Here is a 22524-nt window from a genome sequence, read left to right on the forward strand (position 1 = left end):
CTTAAACTACGAGCATCCATGCAGAAACATGACGTTGTGGAGGAAAGGTTTGCAGTGGGCTTGCCTCTTCCCCCCCCCCCCCCCCCCCGCCTTGCTACAACACTAACTGCATTAAAGAGCATTTCCCTTGAATGCACCCAGTCCTGAACACAAATGCTCTTGTCATGAGTAAGGGAAAGCTTTTCAGAGAGGTAAAATAATTAATTTGCTCTTCTTACCTAGGGACTTAATTTTGAGGCTGGTTTGAGGCTCACAGGACACACACTTGATCTTATCTTGGCTTCTTTATCTCCTTTTCCTCCCTTTAATGATGATGCAAAAAAGATTTTCAACTTCTTTTGACTGTTGGCTTTCTAGGTATGCTTCAGTGGCAGTGTGAAATCCAGTAGGAACTTCTTAGATAGGTGGGTTGTTCTATAACGTGTATGGAGCTGTGGTGTTGTGCCTTGTACATCCCTTAAAAATAGCTTTTAGATTTGAAGGGTCTTTGGTCTGCAAGCTGAAACCTACTCTTCTAGCAGGGGTGTGCTGTCAGGTTTGGCAGAACTGGGGAGGTCAAAGCCAGCCCTGCCCTCTCCATGTCTGGCTTGTTGGGCTTTTCCTCCACCCCCTGAGTGCCAGCGAGGTCTCTGCTCCTGGAGCTGTCTGCCCTACTGCTGGCACACCGTCGGGCAGCGTGTCCTCCCTGCTGCGCTGGGCATCAGCCTCGGTGCCCTGCAGGAGCACTTGTGCAGGTTGCCTCTGCAACATGTTGATGTGGACTTGAAAGAGAAGAGGAGCAGGTGAGCGTGCTTCAGAAAAGGTCCTGTGCTGGTAGAAATGAGCTGTTGGTGGCAGACAAAGAATGGCTGGAAGTACTAGGGCTCAAAACCAGCAAAGCTGTCCTGCTTTTCAGTGGTCCAGCCCCTCCACAGTATGGCTGGAGCTGGTGAGCCTTAACGGGTAGGGCACCGGGGAGAGGCAGCGTGACCCTGCTTGGCTGGGCAGATCATGTCACTCCTCTGTGCCCTGCTTCCCCCCAGGATGGGAGACCTGCCCTGCCCTCGGTGTGTGCGGAGAGGGGCCGGGAGTGAGCTGGGTCTTCTGGGCAGGCTGCTTGTGGGTCAGCAAGTATAAAAATGCTTGTACCACTTTTGCCTCCTTCCCTGAATTTGAATAAGGCTGTCCCTGTACAGAAATGTAGATAGCTGGCCAAGTAATAATTAACTGGGACAGGTATCCTAGTGATTACCCATCCTGGGTGCTATTGCATTGCCTGCACGTAGCTTAATGTGTGGGGCAGGAGGCGTGGGGAGCTGGGCGAGGAGCAGAGGGGTGGGAGGGCAGCTAAGGGAGGACACGGCCTTATTGTGTGGTGTGGTTGTGAAGCTTTCCTGCTCCAGGCATGTGCACGCACCCTGAAGTGGAGCAGTGCCTGCCTGCGCCTGGGGGTTTTTGGAGGTTGGACCTTTCTAGGGATAAGGTGCAGGCTGCAGCGCTGGAGGCTGCGGGAGGATGTTGGGCTGGCGGGACGCAACCTGCCTTGGCAGCACTGCCGGCACCTGCCTGCCCACAGCTTCTGGCAGCTGCTGGGAGCTGTGACGGTGCTGATAGCTTTGGCAAGTTTACGCTGTTGATTTTGCCTCTAATGCCAACATCAGGAAGCACACTGAAATAAATTAAGACGACGACTGGAGGAAAGCCAAAGCCTTTCCATGGCTCCTGCTGGAGTCACTCCCACCAGAGTGCTTAAGGTGTGAAGCGTCCCTCTGTCCCTCAGCGGGCTCCGGGCTGCGAGTTGGACTGAGGTGGGCGCTGACAAGCATCCCCTGGCTTCCCAGGGGATATGCCTTGAGTAAATCAATCTGTACACCTGTAAAAGTGTAATTGCACAACTTAACAATGCATTGCAGCTTATCCTGGTACAACTGCAAGATAAAAGTGTCATAAAAAGTTTACAGCTGTAATAAAGGGGTCCTGTAAGGACGGTGTTGTTCTTTCACACAGCTACTGGTCAGTTTTTAACTGGGATGCTAAAAATCGTTGCTTTTCTTTAGCAAAGGTTACAGTCTGCTTTAAAGCTCCTGCTTAACAACATCTCTGCTTCTGCCAGCTCTTAGCCTGGCCCTGGCTGCCAGCACATCTTGTCCAGGCTGGCAGCGCTGCCAGCAGCACAGGCACGGCCAGGTCATGTCCCTGTGTCGGTCCCCCTGTGCCACGGCTGCTGTTTGGTTTGGCCCCAGCTCTGCACCCGGCATGGCTTCTCAGGCTCTGGGATTTCTGTAGCGAGCATATGTGCCGTGCCGGGGACGGGCAAAGGTGAAAGCTGGCTGTCTGGGTGCCTCTGGGCACGCAGGGCTGGTGGCTTGCCTGGATTTCACCCTCTGCTTAGCCCTGGTGGGGTCCTAGAGCTCTCCCTGCTGCCGGGGAGGACGCTGGATGCTCGTTAGTCAAACAGCCTGCTGTCTCTCTTGCCCATGAATTTACTGGTGTGGCTTGGCTTTCTGGCTCATACAGGTGAATTAATGAGCGGCAAAGCTATTTTCTCTCTTTTCTTGGTATGTGTAGAGTTGCTTCGTGCCACATTTGATTGTGGGTTTTTTGTGAGGTGTGAAATGGTGACAGGTCACCAGAGCTGATGTGCAGCCTCCCAGAGCTGCTGAAAGAGGGAGTGGTTGGATGGCTGAAGAAAATGAGCCATCCTGCGTTAGACCCAGCTGTTAGGGTAGACAAATGCTGAAAGAGACTGGGGGGAGGTTGCACGCTGCTGAGTCCTCCCTTCGTGATAGAGCGCGTTGTCTGAAGCAGCAGGGATGGTGGTGGAGCCCTGGGGCAGGGAGAGCCATGGAGGATCGTGCTAGCCTGGGTTGGGGGAGGCAGCAGCTCGCTCCCCATGGAGCCCCCAAAGCCATCGCCTGACGCATGCACATATGCACATACACGGTATTGTTTAACGATTATTTTTTTTCATACCCCAGTCCTCATTAACTGGTACATCTGCAGCTGTAGAGTCCTGCTAGGCTTTTGGGGGGCTGAGTTGTGTTTGGAGAAGGGAGACCCCCTTCCTCCAGCTGTGCTGAGCCCCAGGAGCATTGTTCAGGGCCCTGTTTGCTCTGAAGACTGCATCCAGTCTCCGGTCACTGTCATTGCTCTGAAGGGGAAAAAAAAAACCCAAGCAAATACATTGTGCTTAACTTGGTGGCCAGGAAGTGAATGGTTTGGGAGTTAATGGCATTTTTATCAGCAGGCTTTGCTATGTGGGTTCCCAGGCTGGCTTATTGCACAGGGCTGTGTTGATTTACTCGTCCAGTCCTGGTTATTGCACTTTGTTACTCCCCGGGGGTAATCTGGCCCTGGGGAGGATGTCTGCAATGACGAGCCCTTTTCCTTTGCTTTTTTCCTTTCTTCTTTTTTTTCCTTCGGAGCTGCTGTAATGGAGCTGGGGCTCTGTCAAGCCCATTATCTTTTAATGCATTCGTCCCCAGGCAAAGTGAAGGGCAAGGGCCTGTCCTGCACGCCAGCCTGCAGCGGAGCACGTAGCTGGGGGAGCTCTCAGTCACCGTAGGAGGCTGGCAGCCGTGGCTCCACTTGTGTCTCCTCCTGTCCCTCCGAACTGCCCCTTGCCTTTGGGATGGATAACTCCTGTCTCCCAGGAGGCCGACTGCTCCTTGTGAGGTGTCCATAGGTGTCCTTAGCAGCCTGATGAAATGTCCCATGGTGCTTTCCTCGGGAAGTGGGTTAGAGCACTCAAATGGGGAAAACAAATGTCTCTTCTTTTTTTTTTTTTGTAATTTTTTTTTTAAACAGTCTGGTTTTTGGAGCTGGGAGATTAAAGAAACACTGTTACTGAGGGTGTGGGGGAAGAGCTATGCTCTGGGTAGTGGGGCTGGTCCCTGCAGGGTTGTGTTTAGATAAGACACTTTATAAAATCAGGGAGGGAGAAACTTTATAAAATCACCTGAAGCTTTGAGCTATTAATGCTGGATTTACTCCTCGTGTAGGTCAAAAAAAAGATAATTGTGTTTGTGTCTCATTACCCTGCAGTTTTGTACAGCAGCTCCATAGTAAAGGAAGAGCCTGAACAAACAACTGGCAAAGCAGTAAGATGCTTAGATTACGGCAGCTGCCTGGTGAGGAAGTTTGTGCTTGCTTTTAATCAGTGATGTTGGCTGTGTGGGGCCGTTCGGGACTCAAGCTTGGCCTTGTTGGCTGGCTAACGGTGCTTGCTGCCGGGCTTGTTAGGAAGCAAGATTTGGAAGCAAAAAAAGTGAGACATACATATGCGTATCTCAATCTTACTTTTTAAATATGTATTTTATGTGCTAAAAAGGCCACTGCCCTGGCTTTCCTCGTGCTTTGGTGCTTCATTAAGGGGAATGATGTGGTTTAGACAGAGGTTTCCTGTCCTTTGGGCAAACGCCCTCTTCTCTGACCTGCAGCAGAGGGGAAAGGACATTAGCCTGGCACAGTGGGAACCCAGGGCAGGTAATCCTCACCATTGGCACCATCGGCAGCCGTGGAGTGGAGGGAAGAGAGGGCAGCCCTCCTTGCCTGCCGGTCCCTGGGACACCCACCACTTCTTCGGGACTGCTCTGGTCTCAGGGGAAGATCCCAGAGGTTTGGGAAGAGGTCCCATAACTTGTGCTTACCAGAGAAATCTCTCTGACACAGCAGAAATAAAAAGAAAGAGCTCTTCTTCAGTGTTTACTTTTATTTTTAGAAGACAATAAGTGAGCAGATCGAGCTGCAGGCGGAAATGGTGTCTCTGAAGTTCAGGCTCCCCCTCCGCCCTCGTCAGGAAGCGCATGCTGCACGTGCACCCGGCTGGGATGTTTGTAGACAAAGAGTTTCTTGATGCTTTTTTTCTCCCCCCTACAGTTCCCTTGCCCATAGGCAAAGAGGATTTGCTTGGTGACATGCTGGAGTCTTGCGCGGAGCTGGGCTCTGTGTGCTGGGGGAGCACAGCTGCGCCAAGCTGCTTCTGTTAGCAGCCGTTTACCTTGGGTGGGGGGACGGCTTCCCGATTTTCTGTTTTCTTGGACTGGGGAATTGAATCATCGCTGACGTGGTGCTGATGGTGATGAGAATGGGGGGCTGAGATGGCTTGCGGGTCCCTCCATCGGGCCATCCTTCCTCTGTGCGACTGACTTGGACGGAGCTTGTGCTTCCCGGCTCTGCCGCAGCCTGTCTCAGTGGCCTGCAGGTCCCCCGGTGCAGAATGCGTACGTAGCCCTGTTTCTTTTGCTCCTTTGCTGTGTGCCCCTTGGGGTCCTGGGGTGTTCCTGGTGAGCCGCAGCGCTCTGCTGCAGCATGTTGCAGTGATGGGAGTTTGTGCGTGGCTCATTTGTGCCTGCTCTGGCCAGAAATCACTGCCTGCCACTGAGATGCCCCTTTTCACCAAAAAGAGACCAAACTGAAAACCGAGGCGTGTTCTTCCCCTGGTCATGCCAGTGAATGGGGATGTGGTTGGACCTGGGTTTGTGCTTGTCAGGCAGATAGCCGAGCCAGCTCTGCCAGGACCACGTGCTCCGTCAGTGAGCCGTGCTTTGCCCTGGAACGCATGGCTTCCTGAGTGCCTTGTCTGGGGCTGTGTGAGTTATGGTGCTTGCTTTCCTTGGAGGTTGTGGTTTTCTCCATGTCTGTGGTGTCTCTTTTGTTTCTGTGGCAAAGGAACCCGATTTGAAGTAAACCCGATTTGGCTGTAGGCAGGTCTGCAGTGCCAGATGCTGTAACAATGGGCAGATGCCCCTTGCAGCAGCTGTGACAGAGCACAGGGGCCGTGTCCTGCTGTGTTGCTGGGGACAGAGCTGTTGCCAGGGCCATGGCTAGGAAGTGGACAGAGAGAATTCGCGTTTGTGCACAGAACAGCATGCAAAGGCTCTTTCATACAGTCTGCGACTGTCGTAGCATGGCACAGTCCCTGCTCTTCCGTGGTCTGGTCCCCCTGCAGAGGTCTGAGGTCTGCAGCCTCTGGAGCCAGTGGTCAAAAGCAGAGGGCTGTCTGCCTTTGCGAGGGGGAGATGGGCACGACCGCTGGCTGGGAGCGAAATGGAAGAGCTGCTGCTGTTTTGGGGAGGTGGTGATGCAGCCCAGCTTCCCTGCATCTGCCCGGGATGCAGCCAGCAGCACAGCTCCTCGTCCTAACAGGCTGCTGGGTGCCTGGGATGGCCTGCTCCTTCCCTGCCCTGCGCAGGGAGCGACTGTATCTTGCTTTTCATGAGTTTCCTCCCATCCCCTCAAGTTGGCAGGGAAGGGAGTAGCTTGTTCCTGAGAGCTTGCCAATCCTAATAGAGTGAGTGTTTTGCATGGACTTTGTGGCAATCCCAGCTTTTGCTGATCAACAGCGTGGAGGGGAGACTGGAGAAGAGCAGGGCTGTGTCCTCCCTGCCACAGCAGGGCTGGAGGGTGTCAGGCAGCCTTTGCCTGCTGCAGACCCTGGCTATCGGCTCCTGCCTCTGAACTCCCCCAAACGCCTTTGCCTCTGTGGGACGTGGGGTTAATTCCTCTTCTTGGACTCCAGCTTGGGATTCCCTGTGCTGGCACAGCAGGTCCTGCCGGGTCTGGGGCTGCCTGCTCCGCTGTTGGGGAGCATAACCCATAGCAGACCAGCAGCCCCCCTTCAAGGGCTGCAGAGCTGTGCAGTGCATGGGACATCAGTGCTGTCCCTGCCCAGGGACATGGGGCTGCTCCCTGGCTCTGTTAGCATGGGGGACGGGGTTTCCCCTCATGCCTGATTTGGTGTGAAGCCTTCCCTTCTTACATGGCATCCATGTGCTTGCACCAGCAAAGGGGTGGCTGTGGGGGGGAAGCGGGGAGAGGTTGGCCAGCATACTGCTGGGGATGGAAAATCCTGCCCTGTGCCAGCCCCTACCAGCTGGTCTGGGGCAGGCTGGCTGCAGAGATTGGCATGGCTGTTTCTTCCTCCTCCGGTTTGTGAGTTGTGCAAATGCACAAGCAGTGAATGCGTAACTCTTGCTTCCTTCTCATTAAGGTGCTGATTTTGTGGCAAATTCAATAGTTAAGAGCACAAAACTCTTTCAGTGACTATGAATTGAAAGCAAGAGCAGACAAACAAAACCAACCCAAGCTACCAAGAATTCCTGAATGGTCTGTATTTGTTCTTGGCAAAAGGGGATTTTCTTTCCTTTTCTTTGAAGGAAGCTCCTGAAGCTGTTTATTTCCGTACTCTTCTTAGCTGTGACCATTTTATGCAAAGAAATCAAAATCATTAATGTAAAAATCAGCGGTTGCCAGGCAAATGATCCTCACTCTGCAAATATTGCACAAGATTTGGCTAAAAATGTAATGACTTGAACCTGTATGAGCTAAAGTCTCTTTTGAGAATAGTGTGAATGTTTCTGTAAGGGGTCCTGTGTGGGCTGCTGGGTGGGTTTGCACCTCTGGCCATTGGTGCTAATGTCCTGGTCTATGAAACAAATCCCCTTCTGGGAAGCAGCTGCTGCAAAACCATGGGACCAAACCTGCAATGAGTATCCTTTTGGTCCTGTGCACGTCTGGAGTGTTTTACCTTGTCTGATCAAATGATTTCCCCAGGTCCTGTGGCAGCGTTGGGAAAGTGGAAAGAGTAACCCAGGTTTTGTCACACTGGAGTTTCACTGCTGTTTGGCTCCTTCGTGCAGTGGCAGTGCACTGGCTGCAAAAGGCAGCCTTTTCCAAGGTCTTTTTGTGCTCAAGCACCCTCTCTGCAGAGGGGAGGAGCCTGTTGGCTCTCAGGAGTCAGAAGTGTGAGGGCTCGTGGCTCCCTGGATGCACCCTTCTCCAGCTCGTGGAGGAAGAGGAGGGTTATCTCTTGGCCCTGGGGACTGCAGCTGCTCACTGGGCTGTGCCTGGACGAGTTCCTGAGAGCAAGCCCACAGCTGGAGGTGCTGAAACATGCTGTTAGCAAAACGAGAAGCAGCATCCCACCACGAGCTCCTTCTAGGTCTGGCCGTAAAGGGCAAAAGAGCATTTTCTTTCCATTCAGTGAGAATTTCAATTGACTGATCCTGGCGGTGGAGGAGATGCATTGCTGCAGTATAACCTGGCTTTGCATGGACTGGGGAGGAGGGCTGGGAACCTCTCCTTCCAGCCCCTAGGCAATGGGCGCTACAGTTCTCTATTCACAGCCACACATGGGTTTTGAAGCGTTTGGCGTACACAGAAGCCTGATACGTAGATATGCTGCCAGCTCCTCGCACTGTAGCAGTTAGCTATGTTAGCTATGTGTGTGGCAGTGAGAGAGGTTTTGCCCCTCTCACTGATGGGCTCTTCCCGGGGTACCAGTAGAGGTCGTGGGCACAAACTGAGACACAGGGAAGTGCAATTAAACACTAAAAATGCTCGTTTACTGTGAGGATGTTTGAACACTGGACTAGGTTGCCCAGAGAGGTTGTGGAGTCTCCAGCCTTGGAGATATTCAAAACTCAAGTAGACACCATCCTGGGCAGCCTGTTGTAGCTGGCCCTGCTTGAGCAGGGGATTGGACTGGGTGATCTCCAGAGGTCCCTGCCGCTCTCAGCCATACTGTCATCTTCATTCCTGAAACACTCGATGAAGTTGGTTCCTTTGTCTGCCACTGTTTAAGGAACATCTCCAGCTGCATCTGCTCTTCACCTTTTGCTCCTCATTCATTGTCTGAAGTGGGAAGGAGATGAAATGGGGCTGTAACTACTCAGCAGCTCAGGTCCTGTGTGTCTGCTGTAGCTGGTGCATGGGGCAGAGGTGGTGACATGATGGGAAACCTTCCTCTTTGTGATGAGCTGGTGGCTGGACAAAGCACTGTCTGGAGGAGCCTGGCAAGGGAAGGGACTATCGCGGGTGCCCAGTTCCCTTCAGTGTTGCCCTCTGCCTAAACAAATCTGCCTCCCCGGCTGTAAGAGCAGCACAGTCGGAAGAGCAGAGCAGCTGGGAGGGAAGTGATGAACAATCTTCTCTTTGGTTCTGCTCAGGATGCCCTTAATGGCACTGGGAGTTAGATGTGTAGTCTCATCCCATTTGCTGCAATCTTTCTGCCTACATTTTCCCTTTTAGATTCTCTTTGCAATCTGCTTGACTTGAGCATGCAGAAGTTTTCTTCCAGATTTTCTTCTTCGTCAAAAATTTGCTGCTTCCCCTGTACCTCTTGAGCCTGAGGATGCCCCATCTTTGCCATAGCATTCCAGGCAAACCAGGGAAGAGCATCCCTTGGCTGAGAGGTGTTAGTTTAGAAAGTGAGGGGAGAAACCAGTTTTGTAATTAAATTCCTAACCCTGTCCTGCATTCTGGATGATGATAACAGTGCTGCTGCATTGCAAGGATGAGCAGGAGGGGGCATGCATGACATTTTCTTCCTTTTGTGGGTCATTTTAAGGTAAATTAAAGAGCTGCTCTGCAGGCTTGACTTTCCAGTACCTAATTTGTCCAAGTGATTCTTAACATTGGGTAATGAGCTGGAAGATTTGTCCAGTGCTTAAGGGCAAACCCTATTATCTGTGTCATAAATAAAACTTCCCTGGCATCTTTCTCCATGTCAGACACAGTGATTAGAGCCTTAACTACTTGGCTGGGGTTGCAGTCTCCAATTCACAAGCAGAAAAATATTTCTAGCTGAAACTGGGATTTCCAGGCTTCCACCTGACAATTGTCCTGGATTTTGCAAGATTTTCTGAGGGTAAATCATTTTTTGGCCAGATGCTTTCTGCTGCTTTAGCAGCTGGAACAGGAGCAAGGGAAAGCAGGTCCCTTGGTCGTGTGCATTAACACAAATTCAGAGGCGCAGTCCTGGCTTGGTGAGAGCAGGTTTCCTGATTAGCAGGTGTGACTGAGGATGCAGTTCAAATATTTCTTTTGCATCAGTGTCCAGCTGTAGTGAAGCAAAATAATGACTTGCAAATAATGTTCTTTGTTGTTTTGCCCCCAACAAATTTGCCTTGAATGTAAATGCTGAAGCAGATAGCAGTTACACAGTGGAGACTCAATCCAGGCAGATATTTGTCTGAATTTCAGTGATGTTGAAGACTGGCAGCCACCTTTTTCTGTCTATCGCAGGGTAAATCTGCAACAGGCAGCTTAGTGATATGCACACTAGGGTTTGGAGGCTAAAAGCAAAGGCGGTCTGAGCTGAAACAGATGAAAATGGAGCAATGTTGTGATATGGCAGAAAAAGCACTGAAATGCCTCTTTTTAGTGGGGGAGTTTTTCCTCTATTATCCCTCATGTAGGAAGACTTTATGCTAAAGCTTTCTCTCCTGATAGCTTTTTTGCACTTCCCTGTCCTCCCTGGTTTTGCTGTCTATATAGCTGTGGACAGCAGCCACAAGCATCCTCTCAGGCCGGGTGGGCACTGGGCTTGTAGCCTGCGTCGTGCCATGAGAGGGGTTGAGGGCTGTGCTGCGGGAGGGGGTCGTGGCTCCCCCGAGGCTCGCGTGTGCCACGGGTCCCGATGCGTTGGCTGTTCCCCTTGGCTAGCAAAGGCTTCACCCAACGACAGTGTCTGCTGATGGTCTTACCCCATTTATTCCTTTTCCTTCCCGTTTCCGTGGTGTTCTCTGTAGTGGCAGGCTAGCCCAGAGCCAGGAGAACATGTATATGTGGTGGTGCTTTTTTTTTTTTCCCTGTAGGGTGACTGATCCACACCAGTTCCCCACTCCTGGTGGAAGGTTTCTTTTTCCCCAGTAGTTCATACTTCTGCTTTGGCTTCTGAATGGGGCATCTCATCTCTCTTACCATACCAGGTTGCAGGATAATGAGAATATGTCCATGTAATAATAAATGAATGTCAGCATGGCAGCAAGTAAATGCATTGGGCGTTCTTGCCAAGCCATGCATATTTACTGAGGTCAGTAGGAAGCGCTAATATATTTTGGCTGCTAGTGCCAAATAGAGGGGAGGGAGGATATATGAAAGTAAAAGCCCATAGTTCTTGCTCACACATCTACTTTTTACTGCCGAATAAGAAATTAATGTAATCCATTAGCTAATGTAATCCATTATCAATCCAGTGACTGATAATCATCTAGAAAGAGGACAGCACATCCCAGTTTAATGTCAGAGGTACCAAGCAAATGAAGGAAAGTTTGCATCCTCACAGAGAGCGTGCTCTTACAGCAGCATGCCCAGGCTCATGGCTGCTGAGATCCCTTAAACTGAGCTCATTGCTCAGGCCTGAGGGATGGGATGAACTGAAGCCACTGGGTGGGACTGTGCTGGACCAGATCACTCGGTGGTTTTCGGCCCTGTTTGGGTGGGAAGCGTGTCTCCTCTGGGCATGTGGTTGTCCTCTGCAGGTCTCAGGGTGTTGCTCACCTCTCAGTTCTGACGATGTGCTGGGCTCCATCCGACTCACTAATGGGCAGGGTCTCCATCTCTCTCTCCCTTCCAGTGGCGCAGGGTGGCTAGCAATGGTGGAGCACCGAGGTCTGCATTGCGGCGCACGATCTCTCGGCTGCTGGGAGCTTGGGAGGAGCTGCTGTGGACCCTGAGGCGAGGGGCGGGATGGACCTTGTCAAAGGGTGAGTTGGGGCTGTGCCACGCTCCCTGTCTTTCAGTCACTAACGGTTGGTAGGGGAAGAGGTGTGCTGGTGTTTGGGGAAGCCGAGCCGATGCCTGGCCCTCCAATGTAAGCATTTGGCATGCACGATACCTTTGTTTCATTTTCATATTGCAAAGCAAACCTCTGCCTGCAGGGAGAGGCTGTGCCTCGCCACATGGATGAGCGGTAAATACCATGACTGAGGGCTTGCAGCCTTTCCCAACCTTTCACCATTTTCGTACAGCCTGACAAATATCTACCGGTACCACAACTGGGTGCAGCATTCGTGTAGCGGTGGGAGCTGTGGGGAGTGCTGGGCAAGTGTTTTATTTTTTAATTGAAGTAATGCAATGTGAACTAGCTGTGACTAAGGAAGGTGTGAATGACAGGGTTTGTACCAGTAGTGAAAACCTGGTAAATACTGTCAAACCTGACGGTTTCACTGCAGCACTGGTTAAATACATATATTTAATCTCAGTCCATTATGTCAGCTTTCCAGTGTGAGTGCTGTGTAAAGAAAAAAATTCTTCCTGATTCCCTTTATATCTGGTCTTGTTTTTCCCATTAAGTTGTGGGGAAGATTTGTCTTTTCAGGGAGGTTCCCCTGGGAAGCGTGTTCTGGGCTGGGCTGTCCTGGCTGCACAGAAGCCGTTAGTGCTTCCCACCTTTAAAATCTGTGCTGAGATCACCTGAGAGTGATCGCATGGCTGTGGAGGTAAGCACAGCACACGTGCTGGTCTGTGCTGCTGGCACGAGCGAGGATAGTTGGCCACTGCCTCGCTGCAGGCAGGAGGGCTGGTCTGGCCCTGGAGCTGGGGAAGGGAGGAAATGGGAGAAAACCTGTTGTCCTTGGGGGTTTGTTTTTCTGCATATGGAAATCGTTGCTGGCATGGACGTGAAGTTCAAGTGCTGGGAGGAGACAGGATGGGCCAGGTCCGAGGGCGGAAGTGCAGACCCTGCTTGGCTTACCTCTGTGGAGGAATGCTTTTGAGCCCCAGCTCTCTGCTGGTCTGGGGGCAAAATAAAAACATGGGTGATAAATAGATTTAAGCTGGGATGGGTCAAACCCCTGTTGGCTCAGTCTTCCTGTTGCTATGAGTGTGCGTTCGTGGACTGGTGCTGTGTGCTGAAGGCCCTTGCACGAGGGAGCATCTGCGGTGGGACCCCCAGCTCGTCTCGTGTGGGGTAGGCAAGAGAAAGGGATTGTTGGAGACTTCTGCTGTCATCTGCACGTGGATTAGAAACATCCAAGTGAAAAGCAGCCAAAGCACAGACTCCGGTCGTTGAGCTATCTAGTCTTTTCCCCAAAGCTAACTTTTCCTTTGCAGATACAAAGGCCGGTTTGTTTCCTCTGCCTTGGCAGGGCTCGCCATCGGCTAACGTTGGCTTTGTCCGCCACAGGCTCACGGAGCTGCAGATGGGCTGGAGCGAGCAGCCTCTCAATGCTGGGATTGTTTGTGGCCGCCCCCACCTCGCCTAGGGGGACAGGCAGGCTGTGCTTGCCGTGCCCCCTGCCGCCTTGCTGCTGCCTTGGGCTGCTCCGGGTCCCCAGCACCCCCACGAGCTCGGCAGTGCCGGCGTGGCACAGAGCTGTTGTGTCAGGTCCAGTCCTGCTTCCTGTCTGTCCCAGGTGGTCCTGCAGGGACCTGTCTCCTGGGAGGAGGATTCATCCAAAGGGCCCAGGGTCCTGGTCAGATGGAGATGCACTAACCTCAGCCTTTGCCATGTGCACTTCAGCCATGTGGGTGAGAGAAAGGGATGCTGGCTATCTCCATTCCAGCAGGGCTTTGGTGCTCTTGCCATGGGATAGAGGGATGGAGCCCCTCGAGGGGTTTGTGGCTCACCACGTAGAGGGACCAACCCTCTGCACTGCTGCTCCCTAACTCCCTGCCCTCCTCTGGGCTCTATTTGTCCATGTCTGTCTGAAAGTGCAGAAGAAGTTGGAAAAAACAACCCGTGAGTAGTGAAGGGATGCGCTGGAGGTGCCAGAGCTGGGACGGGAGCTTGGTGGTGGATGTGGCAACTGCGTGCAGCCTGTTCTCTGAATGCAAGTGTGGACTGCAGGGTGCCTAGCAGGTTAACCTGAAGGAAGGAATAAGGTGGTGTGATGTTACGGAGGGCTTCTGAGCAGGCTGCCTGCGGAGGATGCCATCTTTGTTACTGGTGCGAGAAGAGGTTGCACAAAGCAGTGGAGTAGGAGGTGGGTGCAGCACGGGCTGTTTCCCTTGCCCGGTTCCTGCCACCCTCCCTCTTTGGGTCTGCTTGTGAACACCTCCTCGGGGCTGGACCTGTTGCCCAGAGGGTTGCAGTAATGCTGGTCAGGGTGGTTTTAACGTGTGTGAGCAAGGGGGAGAACAGGTTTCTACGGGTCCCTCCACCCCAGGTTGTTGGCAGGAGTCTGTTTCCTTCCTGCGCATCCCGGCTGCGTGGGGACAGCCGGGGGGGGGGTCCGGCAGCTGTCACTAGGGTCCTCTGCCCCCTCTTCCATGCTCCCACACTGGAATTTCTGGCTGAACTCTTTCGCCGAGAGGTGGGAAACTGCAAGCGCTGACCCTGTCTCTGATCCCCCACGCAGCCCCCCTGCTTCCCAGATGGGGGTGGGAGGAGAGGAGGGCAGCACGGCGGGGAGTAGCGGAGCAGGAGACTGGGGCTGCTGCGGGCCGGGTCCCCGCGGTGCGTGGGTGGGGGACGCGAGAGGGCAGTGCGGCACCGCTGCTCGCCCGGCTCCGCTCGGCTCCGGCACCTGCAGGAGCGGGGTGCGCGGCTGGTACCCCCGCACCTGCGCGGCTCAGCCCTCCCGCCCTGTCCTGGCCGCCGGTACCCTCCTTGCAGCCCAGCTCTGTGTGCTCTTCCCACAGTCCCAGCTCTTTTTGGGTGGCCAAATACCTATCTCTATCTCGGGGAAGATCCATCTTCTTAAACAATTACTGGCCGTTTTCACGAGGGCTGTCTCCCGGGAGGACAGACCCCGTGCTTTTCGCGCATCAGACGCAGCTTTACCAAAGGGAGCATCCGTCACCCGGCGCCCTGCGGTGGCTGCTGCTGTCTCTTGGCCGGGCCTTGCGCTGCGCTGTCGGGCCCGGCGACAGACGGCCCCGCGTGAGTGGGCTGCGAGGGGCTTCACGGAGGGCTGGTCGTGCTTGCTGGTGCTGTGAAATGTGACGCTCCTGGGGCTTTTCCTGCGTGCTTCATCCCTGGCTTATGGCTTTGGGAAGAGGGAAAAAAAACCCCTCTGCAAAAGATGGCAGTTAAGACGTCAAAGGCATTGAAGCGGGAGGGACATAACAAATAGAATTGTCATAAGGTGCTTTCCCCTCTGCTTTGCAAAATGAACTATGTGAGATGGAGAGATGCTTTGCACAAAAATTTGCTCTTTGGTGATGTCAGGAGGCAGCAGGTGTGATTCTCATCCACGCTCTTGCTTCGGAGGTGCTGGCCCTGGCTGGGCAAGGCAGAGCAGGGTGCTAATCCCTTGGAAATGAACAGGAGACAGAGCCTTAAGCTCTTTTTTCTTTCCTTTTCTTTTTCTTTTTTTTCCCCCCAGCCCTCCTTGTAGTTCTGACCTAGAAATTCCTCACTGCATTTGCTGAGCTGGCTTAGTTAAAGACTTGACTGATTTCTGGAGGATTAATTATTCAGTGAGTATGGGGAGGGAGGGTAATGTCTGCTCCCAAGTCTGCAGGCAAGCTGGGCGCCTGCTAGCCCAGGGTGCCCGGCTGGGGGATGGGTGCTGGCCCTTCCCCAGGGAGCCCCTGCCGTAGCGTTCACCCTGGACTGGGCACAGCTGCTGCACAGGTGCGTATTGGGGAGCACATCATGATGCATTTCTGTGTGTTGCTCTGGTCCTTTGCTTGTTTTCACTCCATTAAGCAGGAAACCAAGTTCCAGCCTTGTGGTCTTCAGTGACAAGTTTTCAGCTTGTGCTGCTGTTCTTCCTTCCTGGAAGTCACTGTGACTGATGTCCCCGAGGGCCCGCATCAGCTGCATCGTTGCTCAGCGTCCCTGCTCGGGGTGGGCACCTCCGCCTTGGCCAGGGCTTGCACAGAGGGCCTGTGGAGTCCCCCAGAGAAGGGCTGTCAGTGTCATCCCACAAATGTGAGGTCGTTTACCCGGTGTGCAAGACACCAATAAACACACTGGGCAGAGGTATTTTTATTTCATGTCTGTGCAGAGATGGGTGCTAGGTGGTAGCTCCACAAAGCTAGCACAAAGTTTGGTCATGCAGGTACAGTATTTATACAGTCTAGTTATACATATGCATAAGTAATTATACAAAGCAGTTTTCTATTGGTCTACATTTTCTTGTCTTACTCTTAAAGCTACAGTACTACTTTAATATTCTGCACATCCTCAAAGGTGAGGGGTCTCTGCTTGGGCCGGGGTCTCCAGCTTAAGGGGTGTGACTTTTAGTATTATAATGAGGATAGTTCGTGTGAGGGTGCTTCTTATCACACTTCTACTAGTAGTTTCAGATGGTTCCCAAAACATCTTAATTAGCTCACATATTTCTCCAGGATGTGCTTTACTCCCAAGGACAGTAATTCTTGATTAGACGTTCCACATTCCAGTCCGAATCCCCCTTATCAACTTTACGTAAGTCCCAGCCTTCCACTAGCTCCTGATAGACTACATCAGCAGTAGATCTGCAGAGGTCTGGTGATAGTGCTGGGGCTTGGGGGATCCTCGGCCTCTGTCCCTGTGGGTGGGATGCTGCTGGCCCTCCTTGCAGCCGTGCCTGCATCCCGCTCGCTGGCCCATCCGGGGCCACTTTGGAGGGAGTGTGCAACAAACTGCAGTTTGGGTAGTACTTGTTCCTTTAAAGTTATGCTGTTGTGCTGACGATAATTCCTCAGATGTGCAGTGGCAGCAACTATTTTTCAGGTTGCAAATAGCTATGTGCCCTGGAGAGTGTATAAAGGAATATATTTCCTTGATCTCCACAGGCTCTTGATGTGCTGGTGAAAGTGGATTCCCTGTTTAACAGCAAAATAAGGGCAGGTTGGCAGTTTCTTTCCTTTATGTGCTTCTCTGCTTTTCCTATGGTGTTCTGTGAGAAAACATGGTTAAGAGGCTGTCAGCAGCAGCAGTGCGGGTCTGTTGGACAGTGCAGTTGGTGCTTTTGGTCCCAACCTGTATCACTGTGGGTTTACTTGGGTGCTTGGCCCTTTGCTGCAGTTGTGGGAAGATGAGGGTACAACTTCCAGCCTTGCTGGACCAGCTGTAGCTCTGCCTTAAAGCGCCTGGAGTGAATGCGTGTTCCTCGGGAGAGTGCTTATGCAGAGTGGTTTTGCTGCTGTATGTTCCTCTGCGTAAGGGGTTTTGGCAGGAGGCAGCATTTGCCCTGGACACATTTGTACCCGTGACAGGCGCGGTTGTGCCAGCAGGATGGGCCATGATGGGGTCCTGTAAACCCGCTTTTTAGAAGGCAATACCTGAAACTTTTTTTTCCCCGACCTGTTGTGAACTGGCAGGTTTGCTGGTAGTAACCGTAATGCTTTTTTGCTTGTGTTTTACTGTTTATTGCTATGGTTCTGCCAAATGATTTCATTAATAACCTGCAAGTAGCTGCTCACCAGCTGAGCCGTGGGATCTGTCTGTGGGCTCACTCCTAGACTGAAGGGAGCTGCCAAAAAGCACCAGTGTTCAAGCTGACACGTTTAGCTAATAAATACTGTGGGCAGAGCAGAAGCGTGCAGCTGCTGGCGCTGGCTTGCCGGGCTGCAGTGACCTGGCTGCTGAAGCTCACCCACAAAATTGGCCATTTTCACAGGGCGTGTGGGCAGAATGCCACGCGGCAGGGCAAGCACCATGGCTTTGGAGAGGGTGTTTCTCTGCTGGAGCCACAGCTGGTGCTTGTAGCAGAACAACACAGGAGCTAAGGAGTGCTCTGCCTGCAGCAGCCCCCTGTGAGCTTTGTGGGTGCTGGGTGCGGAAACCAGGGGATGCTGGTAAGCAACTGCTGTCACCCTGCTCCCCCAAAGGTCCAGCTCAAGTGCAGTGCCATGCAGTCTGCCCGTGTCTCCTGCACAGACTACAAGAGTTGCCATTTCAAACCACGTCGTCTTCTCAGGCAGTCCACAGGCATCTCTGTTTTCCAACTTGTCCAACTTTTCTTGCCACTGAAGTTTTGGAAATCTGTGGGCATCCTTGCTTTGGTCAGAGCAACTATGAATTTTAGCTTTTATTTCCTTCTGTAAGTCCACCTTCAGCTGGGTCCTGCAGGAGCTTTTACACAAGCTCCTGAGCCGTGAGGAGTTTAAAGGGGGTGAGGAAGGGCTGGGAGGGTATGAGAGTAGCTCAGCTTCACCCTGCAATGGGAAGCTGGGAAGATTGGAGCAGGGCAGCGGGGGGAAAATGAGTGAAGGACGGTCCCTGAAGCAGGGCCCTACTGGTGCAACACCTCTGTTGTAGGTCAGCACGCAGGACTGTCATGGAAACTTTTCTGATTTAATGCACAATTGTGTGTACCTTATAATGTACATGCCAGGCTGCTGGGCTACATGTATGGAATTGAGCCCAGGCCTGTGGCAGACCACCGGGACCGACACCGCAGAGTAGCGCTTGGCTGCACGAGATGTTCCCCAGAGCCAGGCTGAGACTGTTGAATTACCTTTCCAGGGAGCAAAGCACTACAGCAGTGAAGGTGTTGGGGGGAGTTGCTTCAAGCACCTTTCTTCGAGGTGCATGCGGCATGTGGGAAGCCAACACCACCAAAGAGGTTCACTGCAGCGGGGTGTTATCCCATGTGTGTCCACACTTGCTGGGGGGAGGATGGGGGAGCTCTGCGGAGACCCGCCGGTTGCCTGCCCTGCATGTTTGTGGAGGTACCTGTATCTCTGTGGTGTGGAGCCTGGCACAGCATCCAAACCAATCGGTTCCCTCAGAAAGGAGTGGGAATCCGCAGCTGTGAGTCCAGAGAGCAGCACAGCAGTGCCAGGCATGCAGGTGGCTGCCCTTTTGTGGCTAACGCTGTGGGTCACACTCAGGACCTGGGAACTCCCCGTGCATCTGTGGTCCACGCTGAATGAGTTCAGGGATCTCAGCTCAGGATCCCTGGGAATATTATCTCCAGGTGCATCTTGCTGCATGGATGGTTTTGCTATACAAAAGGGCTCTCTGGATACTAATCCGAGCTCTGCTACACGAGCTCTTTCCCTGCGTCTGTTTCCTTTGGTCAAGTCTGATGTTTTACTGATCACGCTCTGTTGTGGTGAAGCTGCTGAATACTTGGAGGGAATGTTGGAGCTGAATTTAATGTAACCAGTGCTGCTGTCTGCAGCCCCTTAGAAAGAGGCAGTTGCTACAACCTGAATAATGCTGTATTAAACTGTAGTTATCCCCAAAAAGTAGTAAGGTGCTTTAGCATATGGTGTTCCCGTTGCTGTGATAGCCTGTGCTCCTCTGGTCCTGTTGGCCCTGGGTGAGGGAGCTGGTGTATCAGGAGAAGCATTCCTGCTTGTGTATCAGGAGAAGCAGTAGCTAATACTTTGTATTCCCGAAGTGCCAAGGTGCTGCCACCTCGGGCGGGACTGGTGTGTCCCTCACTGTTTTCTGGAAAGCAAGTCCCCGTGAGGTGTCAAAGGTCTCCTGCTGCTCCTGGCCCGCGGCTGTTTGCCCCGCTCCAGCGGCCTCGCGAGCCCCTGGATGCCGGCGGGAAACAGCAAGTGATTGCTGCCGAGCGTTGTTTTACTTCTTCCCTTGGAAGCAGGGACCGTCTCACTCTCCGCAGGCACGGTATGGCTGTGTCTGCACATTCGCTTTACTGCTAATAGAGCTGCCGCTTTACCCATTGGTTCCCCTATCCAGAAAGGGCTCACGAGAACAACTGCCGCTTTCCCTTTGCTCTACAGAGCCTATTTAGTTTGCACGTATTGCTGCAATGATTGCTGGATTTCATCAGATGAGAGGCGCATCTTTCTTAATAGCCTGTGTAATTTCTTCCAGAGGGACACATTGCATTAAATCTTTAATCCAGCAAGCTGCTAAGGGAGCACGCTCAGACTCCGTGCATTTGCTACTGATCTCTTACACAACCCTAATGCTGCCCCGGAGGCTTTACCCTTCGGAGTGGCTGGAGCTGGCGCAGTCAGAGCCTTTGGAGGGGAGCTGGGGTGGCAAAGGGCTGTGTTGCTCCTCTGCTTTCTCGCTGTGCTTTGCTGTAATGCCACATCTGTTGTGTGCCAGGGAAGGCAGGTTCCTCTCCATGCTGTGTGTGCTCGGGTCACGTCAGCTGGGGTCTGTGCAGCATGAAATAAACTGCCTAGGAATGGAAATGTGGTGTTGCAGGACTGCTACCAACAACCCTGTTCAGCAGGTCACTTCTGCCTTTGATTTCTTTTCTTCCCATCCTCAAAAATCCCTGCTTGCCCCATTTTCTTAAGAGTTTCAGGGTTGCTGACTGTTGTTTTGGATAGCTTTTTTTTTATAAAAGGCCTTTGAAAATCAGCTGGTGCATTGCTGAGCCTGATGCTGCCTGCACTGCTCCCTGGGCAGGGGAGGGAGAGGGCTGTGCTGATCCAGCTCACACTGCCCCATCCTACTTTTGCTGAATTGACTTTTATGTTGCTTTCTGCTGTGTGCCCTTGCTTGCTCTGACCTTTTCTTCCTTCTTCTCCCCTGCTTTCTGTCCTCACAGCCCTCTCTGCAAGGCAGAAGTAATTTGGGAGGAAAGCCTCGTTCATTTTTCATGCTCAACCACCAGTGCAGCTGTTGACTGTGCTGGCAATTGCTTTTGATATACATTTACAGAGACAGTGACCTGTAAAAGAGTAAATCAAAGACTTGAAGCTAGTGCCTGGGGTGTACCTTAATATGGTATAATCTCCCCTTCTGTTCCTCTGCACATAGTAGGCAGATTACAAAGACACATCTGCAAATCAGACAGAGTTCAGCCATGGGGTGCAGCTTACCTGAGAAGAGGGGGTTGAGGATGGCTGGGACGTCTTCAGATTTGGGAGGCTGGAAGAAGGTATATTCAGCCTTGACTTGCAGAGCTTAGCTCCTGTAGCTGTAGTTCTGCATGAGGCCTGTCTGTTGATGAAGAATATGGTTTGCATCTTTGTTTTGTTTATTTGTAACTTTTAAATTTTTATGTTATCCACATTTATGTGCATCTTGGTGGTTTGAAAAGGTCTTAGTTCTCAGCATCTCTGTCTACTCATGTGGCTGGGCTCTTGGGATGCCAGGACCTAGTCCGGGACCAGGAGAGCTCCATCCCTTATCCTGTTCCAAGGCTGATCTCACTGTCCATTTCTCGAGGTGATTCACAGAGATTTGGGCCATGACCAGATCTCATAAGCAGTGGTACCCGATGCAGGTACCAGCCCCACCGGTGATGCTTGGTACAGACATCGACACCCTGGTCCTCTCAGCTGAAATGACTGTAACGTGAAAGCTACTCAAATTGCCAGAGCTGCCCTATTATCAGTTAATCTTATTCCTGAGCCCTGTGGGGCTTCTTGTGCTGTTACAAGTGCATTCATCCATGAGGCTTTCACAGCTCTGGCTGCTCTGATCGCAGCTCACATCCCCGTGTATCTTGGCCAATATTGGCCTGCCAGCAGATGTGGGTAGTGAGAACGTGGCCTATTTGATGTCCTCTGGTAATTCCCACCTTCACTGCTTGTTTTAAATTTTTTCTGCTCCATGCACTAGATGCAGAGTGACCTTTTAAAATGTGTTTTCCTGTAAGGATGTTACCTGATTTTTTTAAAAATATTTTTTTCTTCCCAAAAGCATATGTGGAGTTCCTGCTCTGCATCCCTGGGGGCGGCAGGACAGATCCCAAGCCATTTGCAGTGTGCTGGGGAGGATGTGGGTCATGCTGGCTCGGTGACTGTCCCTCCTGCAGGGTGAGAGGATCCTTCCCTGGTGCATCATTCCTGCTTTAACCCGCTGGTGCGGGGACCAGGAGGTCGGCCTTGCTCAGCAGCATTCCTGCCTGGTCACCCCATGGGCTGCGTGCAGCATTGCCAAAACCTGCCCACACAGGCTGGGAGATCTTTCACAGCAGCAGCTGGTGGGACAGCCTGCTGCAAGCACCAAGCAAAACATCAACCCTTGACCTCTCCAGCCCAATCCCACTCTGTTTGTAGCCGTGTCTCTTGGCGGAGCCAGCAAGGAGGCCCAGGGCATGGCTTGCTGCGTACCACTGCGGTGCCTGGTCCTGCCATGCTCCCTGTAGCAGAGGGGAGCACGTGTTTCACTGCAGATGGGGGAAAAACTTGGCTTTGGTTGGAAAACGAATCACTGGAAACATCTGAGTTGGAAACATCACCCAGCTTGGGCAGAGCCTGGGGCTGTTACAGTGAAAAAGTACTAGATTGTTTCTTGCAGCTTGAATGCTGCAGAGCAACACAGGGTGGCCCATGGCCACTGTGGGTGCTGGTCACCTGTGCTGCGTGGCCCTGCTCTGTCCATGCTCTGCAGCAGCCGATGCAAAGAAACCCCAGGGGTTTGCTGAGCATCCCAAAACTGCTGCGCCAGGCGTCCCATGGGGATGCTGCCTGGACCTGAGCTGCGGGCAGAGCTGTTGTGAGACCAGTGGAGATGAGCCACGTGAGGCCACACTGCACTAGGGGAACCCATCAACTTTAGCTTTTAAACTGTGTCTACCCAGGTTCAGTGTTTGCTTTTTATGTATTGGCAAAGGGCTGCCGTGATCAGACTCCAGGTGCTCTAGGAAGACTCTGAAGAGGATGATGAGGGCTCCTGGTTTTGGTGGAGCCATGACTACTTTCAGAATTTCTTTTGGGGATTTGGGAAGTGAGGGGGTTTTTCCTGTGTGCCCCAGGTACCAGCTGGCACATTCATGGATAGCAGGTTGGGGGCTCACAGAGGCGCTTGCTCCTTCTGCTGGAAGTGGAGGCTGAGATGGGTTTGAGGGTCTGACAGCGGATGCGACTGTGGTGTGACAAAAGGGTTGGTTTAGAGTGCAGAGGGCTGCTGCCAGCAAGCTGGGGACCAAAGTAGAGGCATCCAGCATGGGGACAGCATGGAGTAAGATGCAGTCTTCCTTTTTTCCTTTTTTTTCTTGT

General features: G+C 52.5%; 1 protein-coding gene across 5 annotated transcripts in view; it reads left to right on the plus strand.

Annotated features, from left to right (window-relative positions):
- The window catches only part of LOC140658942 (ankyrin repeat and fibronectin type-III domain-containing protein 1-like), a 260543-nt gene that overhangs the window by 21266 nt on the left and 216753 nt on the right, over positions 1 to 22524 (plus strand). Inside the window, exon 3 of one of the 5 annotated variants that reach the window (XM_072878031.1) lies at positions 11339 to 11468. The exons of the other annotated variants lie outside the window; for them this stretch is intronic. Coding sequence (XP_072734132.1) covers positions 11452 to 11468 — 17 coding nt within the window. The 5' untranslated portion in view covers positions 11339 to 11451. The remainder of the gene's footprint in view (positions 1 to 11338; positions 11469 to 22524) is intronic. 5 annotated transcript variants of the gene reach the window in all.

Source organism: Ciconia boyciana, chromosome 13 (genome assembly GCF_034638445.1).
Source record: "Ciconia boyciana chromosome 13, ASM3463844v1, whole genome shotgun sequence".
Classification (NCBI taxonomy): Eukaryota; Metazoa; Chordata; class Aves; order Ciconiiformes; family Ciconiidae; genus Ciconia; species Ciconia boyciana.